General features: G+C 38.4%; 1 protein-coding gene across 3 annotated transcripts in view; it reads right to left on the reverse strand.

Annotated features, from left to right (window-relative positions):
- Positions 1-17,561, reverse strand: part of FNBP1L (formin binding protein 1 like) — a 57,970-nt gene extending 40,409 nt beyond the window's left edge. For 2 of the 3 annotated variants that reach the window (XM_014250685.2, XM_014250684.2), the window contains exon 1: positions 17,359-17,559. In XM_014250685.2, the coding sequence (XP_014106160.1) occupies positions 17,359-17,382 (24 nt within the window). In that variant the 5' untranslated portion in view covers positions 17,383-17,559. Of the gene's footprint in view, positions 1-17,358 lie in introns of all 3 variants that reach the window. The other variant, XM_014250690.2, reaches the window with a different exon arrangement.
- Positions 17,562-19,643: the final 2,082 nt, after the last annotated feature.

Here is a 19,643-nt window from a genome sequence, read left to right on the forward strand (position 1 = left end):
ACAAATAGTACTTGCATTCAGGACAGAAATAAACATGAATGACAGGGTCACACTGGCTATAGTGACACCAGACCACATCGATTTCTTTTTTGAGAGAAAATTCCTTTTTGGGAGTCAAATGAAGAGTCAATTCAGAAATTAAAGTACTTCAGCAGAAGCCTACCTTCTTCAGTTATTTCCTTCCTGACTAAACTGATAAAAGAAGAAGGGTATTCACACTAAAATCCAGTGGAGATGTGAACAGTACAGATGAACAAGCACCAAATCTCAGTACTTTATCTGTGACTGGACCTCAAGGTTCAAAACTGGGCCCAGTATTTTTAGCGTATTTGTCAATGACTCGCATGAAGGGGCACATGCCTCCTCGCACGTTCACTGACCACACAAAGCTGGGAGGAGAGGCCACAGCCCCTCAGAAGGGCTCCCTCCAGAAGCCTGCAGAGAGGGGCAGAGAAGAACCACCTAAATTTTACAAAGGCAAACGCAGGGTCCTGCTCCTGGGGAGGAATAACCCCAGCACAGGCTGGGGGCGGACTGCTGGGGAGCAGCTCTGCAGAGAAGGACCTGGGGGTCCTGGCAGACCACAAGCTGTCCATGAGCCAGCAGTGCCAAGAAGGACAATGCCAGGAAGAGCATCGTGAGTGGGTCAAGGGAGGTGATCCTGCCCCTCTACTCAGAGCCAGTGAGGCACAGCTGGAGAGCTGTGCCCAGGTCTGGGCTCTCAGTACCAGACAGGGAGCTCCTGCAGCCGGTCTGGCAGAGGGCAACAGGGATGATGAAACCCTCTTATGAGGACAGGATGAGAGAGCTTGCCCTGTTCAGGCCTGTGAAGGCTGAGAGGGCTCCTCATCAGTGCCTGGCGACATCTGAATGAGGTGTCAGAGGGTGGATCCAGGTTCTGCTGGGTGGTGCCAAGCAAAAGGACAAGAGGCAATGGACAGAAACAATGCACAGGGAGTTCCACCTGAACACGAGGAAGAACTTCTTCACTGTGAGAGTGACTGAGCTGTGCAACAGATTGCCCAGAGGGTGTGGAGTCTCTGCCACTGGAGATATTCCAGAACTGTCGCAATGCAATCCTCTGCAGAGTGCTCTGGCCTGATCTTGCCTGAACAGGGAGGTTGCACCAGATGACCCATTGTGGTTCCTCCCAACCTTACCCATTCCGTGATTCTGTGACTGAAACAGAACCATCTTGACCAGTTTCTCCCTCTCATATTTTCTCACGATTTTTTATTCTTCCGGTCTAATTTTTTTCAACTCTTGTTCATCCACTACTTCCCTTTTAATTCCTTCTTTAAGCTTCCTTTGCACCGCTTACCCTTCTGGCATAACTTCACTATTTACTTCAAAAGCAGATACCGAGAACATTCTTCCTGCCTTAATAAAGAAATACTGTGGGAATCCAATTTAAAAGTAGCATTTTAAACACTGAGTTAATTCTATACTCTGTGCAAAGCACCTTGTTCCACTGATCAGCCACAGAAAGACTACTACTGTCATAAATAATTACTAGGTTTCTTTCCTAATGACTTTTCAGCATTACCAAATCAGAAATAATAGAGCAAAACAGTAAAAAAGTGCTCAGTGATATACTGCAGATGTAGTTCAAAATTCAGTTGCAGAATATACTGCAGATCAAAATTTACTACAAATTCACTATGTAAAATCCTAGAATGACTTGGGCTGGAGAAGACCTTAAAAATCATGTGGTTCCAAACCCCCTGCCATAGGCAGAGATACCTCCCACTAGACCAGGTCACTTAGAGCTGCAGCCAGCCTGGCCTTGAACACCTCCAGACCTTTGTACTTGTCCTTTCCTTTAAAAAAAAACAGTTCTACCCAAAGAACCCTGTGAAACTTAACACTCCTTATTACACATTGACCTAGAAGTAGAGGAAAGCAGCAGTCTTTTTGTCACCTAAAGATATAACCTTTCCTGTATCTAATGTCATTGCCACACCACATTCATTATGTCCTTTATGGAAAACCTAATTATTTGTGATTTCATTCTTTCTTCCACATGAAGTGCCATTCATGTCTTTATTAAGCACTCATTTCACTAAGTCTGCATGGAATTAAAATAGCCAAACATTAACTAATAAAGGATAAATCTCCGTAAATAATCAGTGGTCTAGGAACTGTCAAAGAAATACTGAAGAAATTCTGACAAACAGCCTAAAATATTGAATAAAACATGACATAATGAGAAAACCAAAACCCATTTCTTTCATACTGAATAAAACTATTATATCTTTTATTACACTGACTATAAAACTGAAACCATCTAATTGCATATGGGAGTTTCAATTTTGTTTTTAACATTACTAGCTTGATTTAAAAAACACTGAAAATTGATATTTCATATCTGGGGAGCCTTAACACTTTATATCTTACCAAAAACATTTAAAAATCAGTGATTAAAGCATGCCAACTTGTAATCAAAAGCACACCATGACTTTATGGTAGAAAAAATTAAAGCAAGTGCTTTTTGCCCAAGAATCTCTTTTTTTAGTTTTTGTTGTTACATATCATTGTATAAAACCATGCATATCTTTTTAAATGAAAATTAATAAAACTTGTTTAAATGTAATTAATTTAATTAATCTGTAACAGTATTCTGAATTCAGTGCACCTTTAGTGTATAGTAGAAAATTAAAGACACTCACCAGTCGACTACTTTTTTCTGAAGAGAATGATTTGGAAAGGAAACTATTTGATACTATTGCCCACCTCAGAGAAATACTAAATATTTATAACATTCAAAAGATCATTTATCAAAATATATCTGACTAAATTTTGAGTGTTCTTCTTATTATGGTACCACATATACCACAAAATAGTCACAAGAATGATTCATTTCCCAGATACTTTAAAAAACTTTCTAAGAATATGCAAAATTACTACACTTTTATGGGAGCAGAATGCACAATATACATTTAAAAAAAAATCACATGGTTAATTGTGAAACCAATATTTGTTTTCATATAATAAAAAAGCATAAATGAAACACTTAACAGATAAACTGAAATACATAAAGTATTTTGCACCAAGTATAGCCACTACCCAGTTACAAAGCAAATTAGTAAACTGAAATGAAAGTAGCAGTACTGGATAAAGTAAAAGTTGAGAATGTAATATCTTGTCAGCAGTACCCTGAAACAGCACTTTAGCAATTAAATGCAGTTTTTCAGAATGCTAGATTTTTTCTGTTTCTTAACTCTGAAGCAACTTCACTCTTCTGTGAATTGAAAATAACCTTGTGCAATCTAGAAAGACTTCTGTAAGGAGAGAAATACAGAAAAGAACAATTACTGCTTGCAATTTGACCTTCCCATCCAAATCATCCAACAGAACTAGACTTGAGCCCAAATCACTTAGATGAATATGACCCTGATGTTAATGTCATGGAACACTGGTTAATTCTTGGTATTTCTTAAATTGCAAAAAGAAAGCCTATACTAATATATTTTCTTTTCAGTTCACAAAGTTCTATTGGACTTGGTTTTACTGTAATTGTTAAAAATCCAGTTTTCAAATTAGGTTTTATAAATATAAGCATGAATCAAATCCCATGAGACATGCCCTGCATTAGTCCATCAGGCTGGCACACATTTGGCATTAGTCCATTAGGCTGGAAATACTCATTTGCTATCAACCTGCTGCAATTAGAGTACAATTCTGATAATAAAATAAAGTTTCTTTTTTTTTCTGGTTACATACAAACAATCAAAAACTTTTATGCCTCTCAAGAATACATAGTAGCACAAAATAAATACTTGAATTTCTAGCATTCCACAAACCAGCTCATTCATACAAACAAATGTATCAACTAGTTGCTTCATAGAGACAATCAACAGTAACACAAGAGCAATTTAGAAATAATTTAATGCTCTCTATAAACAGATGCTGTTCTCAGTACCCACCTTAAATGGTTGCCACCAACATCAGCATCATTTGTTTTACTTCCATGTTAAAATCATGCTGATATAACATGCACCAATACCTCAACAATAATACTTTCTACTAAGCATGGATAGGATTGGCATAGAATTTTGTTGCTCAAGATTACTGCAAACATTTCACATCGAGGATTCCAAACTCAACAATCAACTAAAATGCAAATTAAAATGTTTGTCACCCATGCTGCAAAATAGTTTTCCCCACTTCAATAAAGAACTGGAGAGACTGCACAATACACTTACCATAACATTTGCACAGTCATCTCTGATTTCTGAATCTGTGTATCTTGGAACCAATTCTTTTAATTTTTACAACTCTAATGGATAAACTAGTAATAACTTTTCGCAATAAACAGGTGTAATAGGTAAAAAATTCTTAACAGAAACAAGTAGATTCCCAGAAACTACTGCAGAAAACTGAGTACCAATTAAAATGGGCCACATCATCAATAAATAGACAGCTAGTTCAAAATACTGAATAAAGGTGTTTTTCCAAGAAGTAACTTAGGATTCCTAACATCATAGGGCAACAGCACACCAAATGTAATTAATATAAACTACTTGCAGATGAAACAGCAGTTTCCAGCCAGATGAATGTAATTGGATAAGAAATACTACCTTTTATGTCATCTGGTATTAAATACAGCTTTACTAGAAAAGCCTTTTAATATACTGTCCTTAAAGTCAAAAGATAGTGCTTAAATGTGAAGTTTATGTTTGATTATCTAAAATATAATTACCATTGTTTCCACTCAAAAAAGTTAAAGCAATGACAGCTACTGAAAAGGGTCCCTCATATAGAAATATTAACATGAAAGCCTTCAGCAACACCTCTACAGGTGTTGCAGATGTTTTATACCATGTTAGAGATGATAAAGACAGATCCTACAAAGCCCAGAAGAAAACTGCACACATCAGAAAGCATGTTATACCCCAAAAGATGACCTTACAAATAACGTTGTGCAACCCATACTACTTCACTGTTACCTTGCCATCCTCTTTATCCATCTCTTTTCCTCATAAAACAGAAGTTAATACTAAGCAGAGTACAGAAACTAATGCTGCTGAAGCAACTGAATAAATTGCAACACCAAAGAAAAAAGAGATGATGAATAAAAATAAGATAGTCTAAACAAACTAAAAATGGAGCAAGTCAATAGTTAGGAACTTCTAGCAAATTAAGATCAGAAGAAACTGTTTTCAGAACAATGACAAGCAGAATCTGATAGTTTAAAAAAAAAAAGCTGTTTAAGATGTTAGGGTGCCATTTCCTGCTATAAACCTTCTATTGGATTAGTTTTAGTGGCAGAGACTATCGAAAGATAAAGGATCCAACTACAAGCAAAGCCTCAAACCCCTTTACTACAGCAGGAATACAGAGATTTTTAGTTATATTTTTCAAGTGTTCTTATCAGCATTTCGCAAAATACAGTAATATTTTTTTAAAAAATATTTCTTTCAATGAGGTTAAATTGCATACTGTGCTACTTTGAGATAATTTAAATCAACTGAAAAAAAAATGAAAAATCTGCAAAGTGCTCTTGAATAAATGCTTTCAAATTCACCACCTTCCTTAAAAAACAAAAACCCCTTTACACCACATGAAACATTATTTAACATTGGTTAAGAAAGGATAGGAAGAACTAACATTATGAAAAGCTATGCTGTCTTCATAACAGAGTAACCGGGGTAATAGTCCTGAAAGGATAACAGGCAACATCCAGACAACTTTTAGATTAACTAGGGAGATATGGGAGCATGATCCTCTTCCCACAAATGAACACAAGTCAGCACAAAATTAAACCTCTTTTCCAGTGACACAATGAAGAAAAGCAGTCAGGAAAGCCACAAGTTCCAGGTTTGACTTACAATCTGATTATGCCTGCATGATCAGAAGTTAAAATGCTAAGTACAAAGTACTACAAATAGTCTTTTAAGATCCTAAGAAGCTAACAGCAGTATTCCCACCTAATGTGTGCATAAAGGTCTGCAGAAGCTCTCCTTTCAGAATTAAAACTCAAGGTAAAAACTTGAGTTTGGGGCACTGATATTCCATGGTACCTCTTTATCGTAGAAAGCATAAATCCTGGCCATTCAGCACAACCACCTTAAGACAACTACATGTTCTCTCAAAAATTGCAAGGGATTTTATACAAATTATGTCAAAATGTATTCATTACACAGCCCACAATTACAGCCTTAAAGTATAAAGCAGACAGAACATGGAAAAACATTTTATCTAAGAATCACTAAGCTTAAATACCACTAGCATCTCATCTTTAAGACTATTTTAACTCTTTTAAGAAAATTATTTCAGTTCAACTATTGAAATTCCAGTGAAACTGAATGACAACCATGCAGAACCAAAATAATTTGGAGTCACTGGGTGCAAAGACATCCAAACAGGAAGAGTAGGTAGCACACTCTGCCTAATACAAGGTTTGTTTGCACCTAGTACAGTTTTAATATGCAGAGCCAATCCCCCGTTTTACAAAACTCCGACTCCAATCCAGTAAGTGGATGTTTCTTCCAGTAAAAACTTCTTGTTGTACTCAACTACTCCTACCTCACTGCTTCTGTCTCAGGAATGCAGAACATAAAGCTGGAACTTGGGGAAATCTACTCGGATCTCTCAAGTGCTGGACTAGAGCAGGAACAACTGCAATGTTGCTCCTGGAAAGACGCTAATTATTCTCCCTAGCACTAATACCAAAGTGAACATGCTTCTTGAAAAGCCATTCTGGAAAGAAGTTACCCTTGTTATTAGAGAGGTCTTAAAATTAACAGGGTCTCAAACTTGGGGAGGTAAGTTAAAAGGTCTAATTTATGTGATAGCAAAACTTCACAAATAACACAAAAGACCTCACAGCTTTTACAAAACAAAGACGTAATCAAGATAAACCAAAACAAATAACCCACAACCCCTGTTTCATCAGTCTCAACCTAAACACTTAATCAGACCACCACACCTCTTGCTGCAGGAGTAAATATTTCAGTATCATGCAGAGCCAGGATACTTCACAAAACTGCTCAGCCTGCCTCACATGGTGACATTTCTATTTAAGTTTCATAGAGCTGTACAGTCTACATTCCCCTCACATTACTACAATGTAGAAAAATCCCAAACATTTGGATTTTCCTGATAAGTTACTATTTATTTTCAAGAAATTAATTTTTCCTCTTTAAACCTGCCATCTTCTTAGACATGAAATCTAACCAGACATTCCAGTCTGGCTTTTACCTTTTTATTACAACATGATGAAGAACTCTTCAAGACAAGTTCATCCTTTTCTCGTCCTCCTCCAAACAAATTTGTGACACCTTGACCATATTGCACAGTTCTCAAATGTCATCATCTGTTGTTTAGCCAATTTCCCAGATAATAAAAATCACAGTTACTGAGATAAAACTTTTAATTCAACAAATTATAAATACTCTGAAAATAAAATTTTCTTCATTCATAATCCAAATGCATATCCTTGTTCTTCTAACTCACAGTTCATAGCCATCAAAACTCATAAGGTTGAAATAAGATCCATTAAAGAAAATAACATCAGTAATTGTTGCTGATTTAAATAATGCTGTGCATTAACTAGAAGGTACAGGTAGAGCTAGGTTGCAAATATTCCTTCTCAAAAACAAAAAACAGCTTTGAAAATTTCCTGGTAATACAGTATTTATTCTCAAGCAGATTGAGTTTCACTGATCCTATGAGATATTTGCTCATAAAATGAACAAGTATTGGTAAAATTAAGTATGTAAATGAGTATCTGCACTATCAGGGTAAAAATAAAGTAGGTATTAGGGGCATGAGGGAACCCATATTTGACGCTACAGAACAAAATTGTTTTATCAGTCATCCTTATCAGTCAACCTTTTATCAGTCAACCTCCAAGCAGTTTTCCATTTACTAATCACAAATTTGAACTTGTTTTCAGGGAAAAGCTAAGAAAAAACTTTTCATTTAAAAGCATATAATGTGCACCGTATCTTTGCAGCTACTGCATTTTACTGTTTTATAACTTTTACACTAAGGTTAAAGTTTGAGACCTTTCTTTCACCTGATTACTTGACTTCTTTCCTGAATGTCCCATCTATGTCCATCCTAAAACTTAACAATTTCTCCTTTTTTTTTAAAAGAAGTCTCTTTCTAACCATCCCAATATCAGCAATCTTTAGGCCTTCTCCATCTCTTTTCTCAACCACACCACATCAATAATCTATTGAGATTTTTCTTTCACCCACATGTTTTTTACCCAGTGTTGTATCTTCCTTCTCTATCACATCAAACATTAGCTTCTTAACCTCACTTTCAAGGCCACTGCTGGCTGATTCCAGCTTATTACCTCATCATACCAAAGGATTGCTGTTTGCTTCACTTGAGACACCAACACTCCCTTGTACTTTTCAACAAGTATTTCCTGCGTTCTCTTAGGTTGTTTGGGTGCTCATCCCCTGCAAACATGACAAACGTCCACCCACCACTACCCTTTGCTTGCAAGGCTTACCAAAAGAAACAGCTAAGAGGCTGCAGTTGAGATCACCAACCACTGTGCTAAAATTGAGGTTTGCACAACTCTCATTTGGCACTACATGGCCCTGCTGGAACTCAAAGTTAAATGGATTTGGGATGCTTTTCCTACTGAGTTTGTGTAGAATGCAGCAACAAGGACAAGTTTGCAACAAGTTTGTGTAGAACGCAACACAAGGACTCTATGTGACTAATGGTACTAGGTCATACATAAATAACAACATAAAATACACTCCCACAACTGATTATAAATGTCAAATATCCTAAATATTCCTCTAATTGTGACTGGCATCATATAAATGCGGGAAAAAAATACAGGACAATTTAATGCCATAACAGATAGCTGAAAGAGGACACTTTATCCATTTATTTTAGTGATTAAAAAGTGTCAGATATTACAAATATTACAATTTCCTCTTCCAGAGTATTCCCCTGCTGTAGAGATAGCCAACTGTACTGGAGCACAGGTGTTGTCTGGGGTTCACACACATCAATTATATTCCCACTCACTGCCACAAGAGAACCCATGCCACCTAGACCAAATGCTTATTTGAAGATATTATTAGAAAGGGAAACATTACTGACCTCCTCTGAAAGAAATGAGGCATCTGGGGTAAAGACAGAGTGTACAAGAAGCATACCCATATTCAAAGAAAACTACCAACCAGAATATACCAAGTGAGGTTTTCACAGCCACTGGAATTGGGCATCCAGCATGAGAAAGAATCCAGTAATCAAATGCTTTCTTTACAATGGATTTAAAATGCAGATGGAGATCCGAAAGGCACACCCACCTTCATCACCTGCATTCACATCTGGTTACCTCAAGCATGCCAAAAGTCAAGGCTGCCTCTCAACTCTCCAGTGCAACTGCTGTCATATTTCAGAAGTTCTTTAATACTTAAATAACTCCAAACTTAAATCTAGTGGATGTCATTTCATCGCACAATGCTGAAAAGTATCTTTCCCTTAACATGGAACTACAAAAAAGCATGTTGTACTATTTATTGCGCACCAGCCAAGGAGAAAACGATTTGCATGGTACTTGCCTCTGAAACATTTGTGAGTATCCAAATCACAGCAACTGTACCAGCTACCAAGTAGTAAATTAACTCTATCCCCTCCAAAACCAGGATAAAAGTGGTTACTTTCAACATTTTAAAGCACCATATTACAGTGTCCTTACACAATAAAGAATGTTAAAGTGTTCTACAAATATTGCTGCAATATTAATTTGATTAAAACAAAGTGTATTCCAATTTTACTACCCAACTAACAGGGACAAAAAATAAACTTAATTTGCCCAAGATGACACAAGAGTTCCACATTAAAGCCCAAGAAAAATTCAGGTCCTGCAAGATTAGCTTTTTAGCTCACAGTATGACTGCACTTCTTCACAAGATGTAAATAGTAATGCAACTACAGGAAAATGTACAAAGCACAATGCCAGAAAGCAGTTTCATCAGTCTAATGCCCTGTTCATTGTAAGTGACAAAGCAGAAGCAGAGTTCTGACAAAAAAAACCAAAAAAAAAACCAAAGAAAAGAGATTCATGGGTCTTACACGTAACTATTTCAAATTTACATACAGTAGAAATTTTCAGAAAATTTGGTACACCTAAAATTAAGCCCTCTCCTGTTCTAGTCACCTAGCAGGAAATGTAGTACTTCTGCCATTCTCCTCCTAGGACTAGAACTTGTAGCTGAAAAAAACCCCAGCAACACAGAAATTTATTGCAGATAATTCCATAAACAAAGTCAGTGTAGAGGGTCTGCATTTTAATGAAAACCAGAAGGCTTTTATTAGTATAATACTTTTTTTCCCCTTCTTTTCCCATCCAGCTGAAGCACTGACATACATCTGAAGACAAACCTCTAAACCTTCTGCCAAGAGAGCACTGGGACTGGGGTACGTAAACTCACAAGGGGCAAAATGAAACAATCTGACTGGAATTTCAGCTTTCACTGAACAGTTTGTTCACCACTACAAGGAAAAAGCTGAACATATCTGGACTTCAGGGAATTAGTTTCTCTACCAAGAAGAATTCAAGTCCTTTAAAAAGTATGCACATGTGTTGCATGAACAATGAAAACTTAATCTGTATTGTGTGAAATAACTTCCCCTCCACAAAAAAATAAAACACTCTCTTCCTCAATTACTGGCTTTACCAAGAACACTATAAAAGTGCTCTGCAAATATAAGGACTGAGTTATTTAAAGATACTATACGAACAAATGAGGGTCTCACCCAGATCAATCCAGTATAAGAATTAATTTAAATACAACACTAGTTAATTTCTAGATATTAGACTTATTTCAGTAGGTCTACAGCATCAGTGACTATTCTACACAAGCAATAATAACAAACCTTCTGTCTTCCAGTACTTACCTGCAAACATCTGAAAGCACAAATCATACCTACTTGGGCAACCCTCAGCTCATGAGCATATTGCTAATACTTTTCTCTTGCTGTGCTTTCCTCCATCCCAGATTCTGAGGGATTTGTCATTCCAGAGGATCATTATTTTGACAGATATACACTTTAAAGAAATCCTCAGCTTGGTTGAGATAAAAGATCCTTCAATATCCAACGACCTTTTTTATTATTTTCAATCAGGAAATCAAATGACAGCTGTAGCATTTAGAATCTTGATACAGGCAACTCTTAGATTTCGTACTATGAACATGGATACTGCATACATTTTTTATAAGGCAGCAATACTTTTCCAGTGTTCAGAATTTCCAGATGAGTAAAGTCCCATGTATGTTTGTAGCAACTTCACTGAAAAGCATATGCACTTCCAAGTATGCAAACAAGTGAGGCCATAAATAAAAACAGATGCCTTTTTAATAGATATCAGATGATAAAAGTTTTCAAAACTCAAAAAAAAAAAACTTTCTAAACAGACAGTCAAGCACATGTATGCATTCTTAAATTAAACATCAAACCCGAACTGATAAAGTCTCATGACAATGACACACCCTTTCCTGGAAAAACCAGTAAAAAGGTCAGATGTTTATGAACCAGACAATTGCTGGAAAAATACAGACAAACATTTCCAACTACAACTCAGTACAATTGTTTTCACACCAAAGCCTAAAGTAACTCCACTTTCAATGACCAGGTATTTGATCCTTACATAACTTTCTAGCTGGAAATCTCAAGAGGCCTTCACAAGGATGATGTAAGCTGCACAATAGCGCTTGTGCAAGACTGGAACCCCACAGCCACGAGGCATTTTATCCAGCATGTCACCCAAGACAGGGGAAATGTGCAACCATGCCATGCAGCTGGAAAACTCTGTAATCTTATGCTTCAGCCACAACACACATTCCTTGCACACATTTGCAGACCACAACAGCGAGAGTACTGATTGAAGAGAGAACCTATATAGAATACTGTTTGCAATCTTTGGTTTAAGATGATGGAGAAATCTGGGGACAAAAATAAATAAATAAATCCATATTCCATCTCTCAAACATCCCCCTGTTAAGCAGTGTTGTCTTTAACAGAATATATGTTAGCACACTGGAGAGTAAGTTGACAAACTATTAAGATTCAAAAGCACATAAGAACATCCATATGGGACATGGCTTAATACTTAGAATTATTTACAGTGTTTTTTTATCTGTATTAACAATGCTATTAACTACATAACCACATTCACATTAACAATCAAGAAAGTTTCTCAATTTTGAGAGAAAAATCTTTTTTTGCTCGTAAAAAAAAATCTTTTATTTACCTAAATATTAAATTTTCTAATCTAGTGAACAAAAATACAATAAATTACTATGACAGAAGTATGCTACATAATAGCTACTTTTCAAAGTTAACTCCTTATTTACATTCTGTGGATGTTTTCCCTATATAATTACACTTGACAACTTTTAAGATTAGACAACATCACCACATGATTTATCTTTTACAAAAAAAGACTAAGATTTTAAAGGAAGAAGGAAACAATGTCTGAAAGCGAGACTGAAAATTTTAACAGCTAAATTTTAACAACAAAAGAAAAGTTTTAACAGCTTTTGGAAGATTATTGATGCAACCTAGTTATTTAATATTTTTAAAAGTAGAACTCGGGTTTAGGCACAGAATGAATTTTATTTAAGGAAAGATTAGAAAGAGCACATCACAAAATATACTTTGATCTTCCTTTGGTCCAACACAACTAATTTCTAAAATACTACTCTCCAGTGCCAGTGGTTTCTTAATTATAAAAGATGGTGTGCTTCTGGCCCCAAGGAGCTCACAACAATAGTATCATTAAATCTTCTATAGCCATTTCTTTTTAATCAAGAAATCTCTGCACAAAAAGCCCTCAGCAAAATTTGTGTTTTAAATATTTATCAAGAGGTGAGAAACAGATGGCTAGACTGGTTCTACAGACTGAAAATGTTCTGACATGGTATTCAAACTCTTTTTCAGCCAACTGCTATAAAGGGGTTCACAGGGGTTGGAACAAAAGAACGCGAATCCAAAGTCAAAAAACATCCTTCCTGGTTATTTTTTTTTAAAGAGACAGCACAAAGTCTTTAATTAATTTCCAAAGAAGCCACTTCAGAGTGCCCATCACACTGTCTCCTCTCATTACACCAAGAACTTCATTATCAGCTACACTCCAGTCTCCAAAGGTTAGTAAGCCTTTAGCATCAAAGCAAATGCACTACATATTCGATTTAACAGCACAATAACCCAAGATGACAATAACCAGACATATTTTTAAATATTCTAAGTTTGTGCTATTTGTACACTTTACACCCACCAGAAAAAGAACTCCAGATGTACAGAAATATATACACTGAACAGATGCTCATACTGAGAAGATTCTTAAACATATCATAATCTATCATTTTTATTTCCAAATATTTAAAGTTACTAAAAACCCATCCCAATTTTTGTCCCATCTATCTATTCTTGCTTTGAATACTGCAGCACAGTTTGATAGAAGTCAGGGCACTTTATAAAGCAAAAATGCAAGTTAACTACAAATTCAATGTACAAACCCTCCTACTGTTCATGAGGTGAACATAAGTGCAGTATTTGAAAAAAGCACGACAAACTCCAAAAAGTTAATTCTGAAAAGTATCTGAATCTAAATAAACAGCAGCAATTTTCTATTACTAATGAAGTGCAGCAACGCCACTTTGCATTTATGTGCCACCTTTCTTCAGACAATCACTGCTTTACAAATGTTAGCTACGAAGAAATTAGATATTAGATATAGGAAAATTTGGCACCCAACAGCCAAATTCTCAGAAAATATATTTCAACTGAATTAGACAAGACTTGCCAGTTCTCACTACTCTATTCTAACCCCTAAGAGAATATTATGCAAAGCAGTTTACCAAAGTATTTTGGGTCCTGTGTGGTCATACCATAAGAAATGTGCTACAGAACAACCACAAACATACACACAGCGATGAGAATAAAACTATTTGCTGAATACTATTTTCAAAGCATAATCAAAATTTTCTATTGTAATAAGAAAGCAGAAAAGGGGACCATATTTCCCACAGCACAGAAAATGTGGAATGAAACAGCTCTAATCACAGGATGGCTTATATGATTCGACATCTATTTTGGTATTATTCGTTTACATTATTTCATGTAATGCTATCAAAAGAAACAACACAGAGCATGCTTTTCAGCTGAGACACACTGAAAAGCACCAAATGCTTTAGTCTAATCAAGACAGACACAATACACACTCACAATGCACACTTTTGTACAATGCACATTCACTTCAGAGAATAGTGGTGTACTTATTAAAAAAAAATCTTGCTTGAAAAACAAAGAAACCCCTACCAGATTTAAAGAATTAGAAAATGCTGGCCAATCAAAGAAAATCTTCCCTTTGTCCTGTCCCTGTTGTAACCATTTAATTAGAATATGCATCATTTCAATAACAGAATTGCTATATTTAATAATTACCACATAAATACCAGACATGAGCTGCTTTCCTTATCCCCTATTTTTTCTTCTTTTTCTCCTTATTTGTCTCTATATCCCTCCATGCTCAGCTTTTTATTTTATCCAAAATAGCATACAGTATAAAACTCCAGAACAATTTAAAAAATACCTCAGAACTGTGAATTAGCATAAAATACCAAAAAAATAGCATGAAGAGATATAACTTAAGGCAGAATTGAGGAGATATCAAAAAAGCCTGATACAGAATCATCAGATTTGCTTCAATGAATTAGCAAACTGACATACATAAGTGCAAATGCTTTGAAAAACTATGATCTAGATACCAGTCTTAACCCTGAAAAATTCCACTTTATTAGGTGAAAACTCTGACGAAGGAGAGCTTTAGGCCTAATGAGGTGTCCAGAAAACCTGAGCAGAAGAGTTCTCCGATTTCTCGTGCCCCTGCTGCCATCAGCAAACACAGATCAGCTCAGGCTGCCTCCTGGAGCTCTACTAATGCTAACAACAGGGGATGATGAAACGCATCACCCCAGAACACAAACGTGTCTAAGAGTTTACTTTTATCTTGTTCAGAGCCCTGTCTTTAAAGACCCACAATACTGTTTTTCTCTGTGTTTTTAACCTAGATTTAAGATAATTCTTGATTTTGTGCCAGATCTTCACAAAGTAATCTTTACTTGCCCAGCACAAGTTGTTAAAACAATTAAAGTTTAATACTTTTTACAGTAAGTGAAGCACTGAATATTCTTCCAACTAAAAAAGCAGTTTCTTATAAACATAGTCGATTTTTTTAAAGTAGATTAGATTAAATTAAAAAAAAAAATGAAAATGTACCCTGTAATGTAAAAACTTGCATTGTTAAAGTGTAGTTATATAGTTACAAACAGATCATTTTATGCATGAAGTTACCTCAGTATAGAGCTGCAGGTCATCCCCAGATATCAAGCAAACAATACATTAAATTTTGCTAAAATAAAAGTATTGCAATAAAACTTTTAGCTTAAAATTCTGGCATTATTTCTGCCAGCTAATGCATAAGAATTAGTGACTTAGGAAAAAAGAAATACAGTAAGTGAAAATAAATTTCAGCTAGTTTCACAACACTGTGAGTTAAATATCTATCACTAAAAGGAAGTCTGAGGTCAAATTCCATGTTTTTGAATATGTTTCTTAAACACACTACAAAGACAAGTACTTTCATACAAAACTGAACACAAGACAGAGCATAAAATCTCCAACTATTGTTTAAAAGTTGGACAAAAAAACCTATACTATTAAGAGGCTACAAAAATAAGCATATATGAGTAAGCTAGAACTGTCTTCTAAAGCAATACATATCTGAGTGCTTACAGTCAGTGCTCACCCAAACACCAAGCCCCACTCTCCGCAAGTGATACTCCCTTCTCGCCTGAAGTACATACAGGCATGAGCTACACACACACTAGTGTAGCCAATATAAATCACAGCTTTTACTTACTCCTTACTGCCAGTGTTACGACAGCTTTAGATTTCAGGCCTGCTACAGCAGTACCATCAGTCCTTAAAAAATATATTTTGTCCAAATTCTCATCATGCCTACAAATTCTAGTAAAGTACAAGCTACTATGCAAAACACTAAAGCAACCCCTAAATACCTTTAAATCAGGCTTCTCCACGTAATACACGTGATGCTATTACATCTTCATTTTGCATAATCAGACACAACTTAATTCAGGTGGCTGGAGGAGCTCCGCTGGCGCTCCCAGCCCCCGCCCCACCCAGCCACTCCGCCCGCAGCGCCACTGCTGCCCCGGCTCCTCGGGCTCGTCTCGGTGCGAGATCTTCGCTCCTCTAGAGACTAATAGCCCCGCACTACTAAACAACCTATTATGCTGGGTCCAGACTAAGAGTTTCTGGACCAGGCTTCAAGCTGTCACGTTTAGCTTTCGGTAACTTTTCTTTTTTCGTCGCACAAAAGTCTCTGCTTCGCAGTCTTTAAAAGCAAATAAATGGAGGGCAGACGACATTTAAAGCGGGGACGTTAAACCCTCCTTGGTGCTGTTCTTTTTTATGTCTAAGCATTCCCATGATCAGTGAGTGTTAGCTCCAGCCAGAGCGGCAACAGCAGGAAACCTGACAGAGGAGATGCAATACCCCAGCCGTGCGAGCAGACACCGCTGCGCTCGGCTCCGGCGCTCCCCCGGGAGAAGCCCCTTCTCTGCCCTCCTCGGCACAGCCAGAGGGCCTTCGGAGGGAAGAGGGCAGCTTTAAGAAAAGCCCTAACGCGAGACAGACACTGCCTGTCTCGCTGCTGCCAATTCTTCCTATTTAAAACAAATACAATCCAGTGTTAGCCAATCTTCTGCGGTAGTTTTAGAGACAAAGCTATATAGTAGCTGCTTCTAATTAGGGCCGGCAGCTGAAAACGTTTTGCTCATCTGAGCAGCCCGGCGGTTTTCGGGGGAGCGGCAGCTCTGCCGCCGCCCCGAGGCTGCCCGGTGCGGGCCGCTGCCCGAGCCGCGCCGGGACCCCGCCCCGGGCCGTGCCGGGAGCACGGTGAGGGCCCCGCCGGCGGGCCCCGAGCGGGGCGCTCCTCCGGCCGCACACAAAGCGCCCGTCCCGCCGTGACCGCGCCGGGCGGGCGGAGGGCGAGGGGCCGGCCCGGGGAGCGCCCTGGCCGCGCAGGGGGCGCGCGCGCACCGCACCCCGGACGCGGCGCTCCCGCCCCGCCGCCGCCCCCGGCCCGGCGCCCCCGGCCCGGCACCCGCCGCCCCCGGCCCAGCGCCGGACCCCGCCCCGCCCGAGCCCCCTCCCCTGCCCGCCGCCCCAGCGCCGAACAAAGCACAGCGCCTCGGCTCCGGCCGCTCCGCGCCTCCCCGGGGCAGCCGCCCGAGCAGACAAGGGAAGGCGGCGAATCTCAGACACAATGAGAGGCGAGCCGGGACTCACCCACAGCTCCGTGCCCCAGCTCATGGCTGCTCCGCGGGCAGTGTCGGCTCCGGCAGAGGCGGGGATGAGGCGTCGGGCGGCGGCCAGAGAACGGGACCCCCCCAGGCAGCGCCGGTGCCCTCGGTCACTGGGGAGAGGCGGCGGCGGCGGCGAGGAACGACGTCGCTCCCAGCCCCAGCTCCGCCTGGCTCGGGAGGGGGAGCCGCGGAGGAGACTGGGAGAGGGGCGGGTCCGGCTGGAGCGGCGGGGCCGGGACGGGAGCGGCTGCCCCGGAGCTCCGAGCGGCCGCGGGGTGAAGGTGTCGCGCCCGGAGCGGCCCCGCGGCCGCCGCCTTGTTACTCATTAACGAGGAGACGGCGAGGCCCCGGGGCTCCGTGTCCGGCCGGCTGCGAGGCCTCCCCGCCGCCCCAGCGCGCTGAGTCACGGCCGGGAGCGGCGGGGTCCCGGCTCGCCCCCACCTCAGCGAGCACCGCGCCGACACAGAGACGTAAACAACGATTTTTATATTGTTTACATCACAGCTCTGTATGGAAATCACAAATTGAGATGTTAGGAAAGGTGAGTTAGGCAGCTGAGGGAAAAAAAGCCCATGTTTACAGAGTACTTGGATGAACCATATCACTGACTGTAACAGGGAGTTTCCTCAGCAACTAAAAAAGATGCTAAATCCTTGTAAAACATTATTTTTCCACCTATGTGTTACAAAGCTACTAATAGCAAATGTTTTGAAAGCCATCTGAATTAAATTCCCCTCTGAAGGCATGAATTTTTAAATTTTCCTCTCATTTTTATAATTTTTATAGGCTGGGATAAAAATTCAATATAATAATAAAATAATAAATACTACTAAGTCTCTATACCATGAAACAAAAATTACTTAAATCATTTTTTGACTCCCAAGTCGCCTTTCAGGTAATGTTCCTTTGCATGACAATTTAGGTTAAGTTCTATTTTCCATATGAAAGGAGCATGCAAATTTTTTCAGATTGATATGAAATTATTGTACTACAATAAAATCCGAATATCAAAATAAGCAGTGGACCTCACAGGTGAATATAACTCCTGGAGCAAAATGTTTCAGGTAAAGTTACATTACACCAGAAATGCATTTGGGTCCCCGGGGATCCACAAAATGAGTAAATGTGCCACATGCTGTGGTGACCTTTGTGTGTGCTCTTGGTAAGGTAATGGTCGTGAACCCTCCACATTTTAGATTCTGAAGATGAAATTCCATATGTGGGCACAGTTCAGTTAAAGTCTGGCACATTAACTCGGTAGATTGTATTAATTACTGTAAACATTCAGGAAGCAGAACATACACTGAGGATTCAGGTAAAGAGGCAGAAATATTTATTAATAATTTTTATAGTTTAGTTATATGTTTGAATTCACTTAACTTACATGGCTTTCAGGATTGGGAAAAAACAACGTTCATTAAGTGCTGGAAAGATCGATCAGCCTTTTTCTTAGCTACCAGCTTGTCACATATCTTTATACAATTCTTCAAAAAATATCACGTGTTCAAAAAACAATTAAGTAAAAATTAAAATAATTTGTTCATTTTATATGTTTTCAATGTATCTCTTGTAAACTAATGCCTGTAACTTGCTGCACATGTAATAATTTTAGAAAGAGGCATTTCAACATTTTTTAATCACACAGTAATCCCTACTGCACTGTGTCCCAACCAAGGTTTATAAATGCATGCAACAATTTGGGCAGCTTTGTTCCTGGACACCTGGTATGGCACTTTATTTTTTTTTAAAAATGGTCACTTTGAGAAAAAAATGTACACTGAACCTTTAACAAACACTAGAGGCAAGAGTCCCAATGTGAATTTCAAATTTGTTGCCAGGATTTTTCACTTCCTGATTATTGCAGGTAAATTCAAATTTGCAAATTTTTCAGTTTAGATATCTAAAAATGAACCCTAGAAAAACAACTTTAGAGCAAAAATTTTCGACTTTAGAAGCCCCAGTAAAGTACTGAAAATTAATCTACTGGAAAATTGATCCTAAGTTCTAAATCTATTGGGTTGGAAGATTTGCAAGTCAGGCACTTAATTGGCACTCAAATTTAAATACTGGCCTTTCATTGCATTAGATATACATCAAGAGAGCTTCAATGCATTATATAAAAATTTATTTATTTGTATTGATATTTGTGGTTGGTTGATTGATACATGAACCTTTTGTTACTTAATTTTAATTCAAGAATTAATCAATTATTCCTATTTCTGCAAAATGTGCAATGTCAACATTCTCAACATGTCAGAACTTGTTTTT

Source organism: Pseudopodoces humilis, chromosome 10, assembly GCF_049639895.1.
Source record: "Pseudopodoces humilis isolate 2021_Gansu_Grassland_sample_001 chromosome 10, ASM4963989v1, whole genome shotgun sequence".
Classification (NCBI taxonomy): domain Eukaryota; kingdom Metazoa; phylum Chordata; class Aves; order Passeriformes; family Paridae; genus Pseudopodoces; species Pseudopodoces humilis.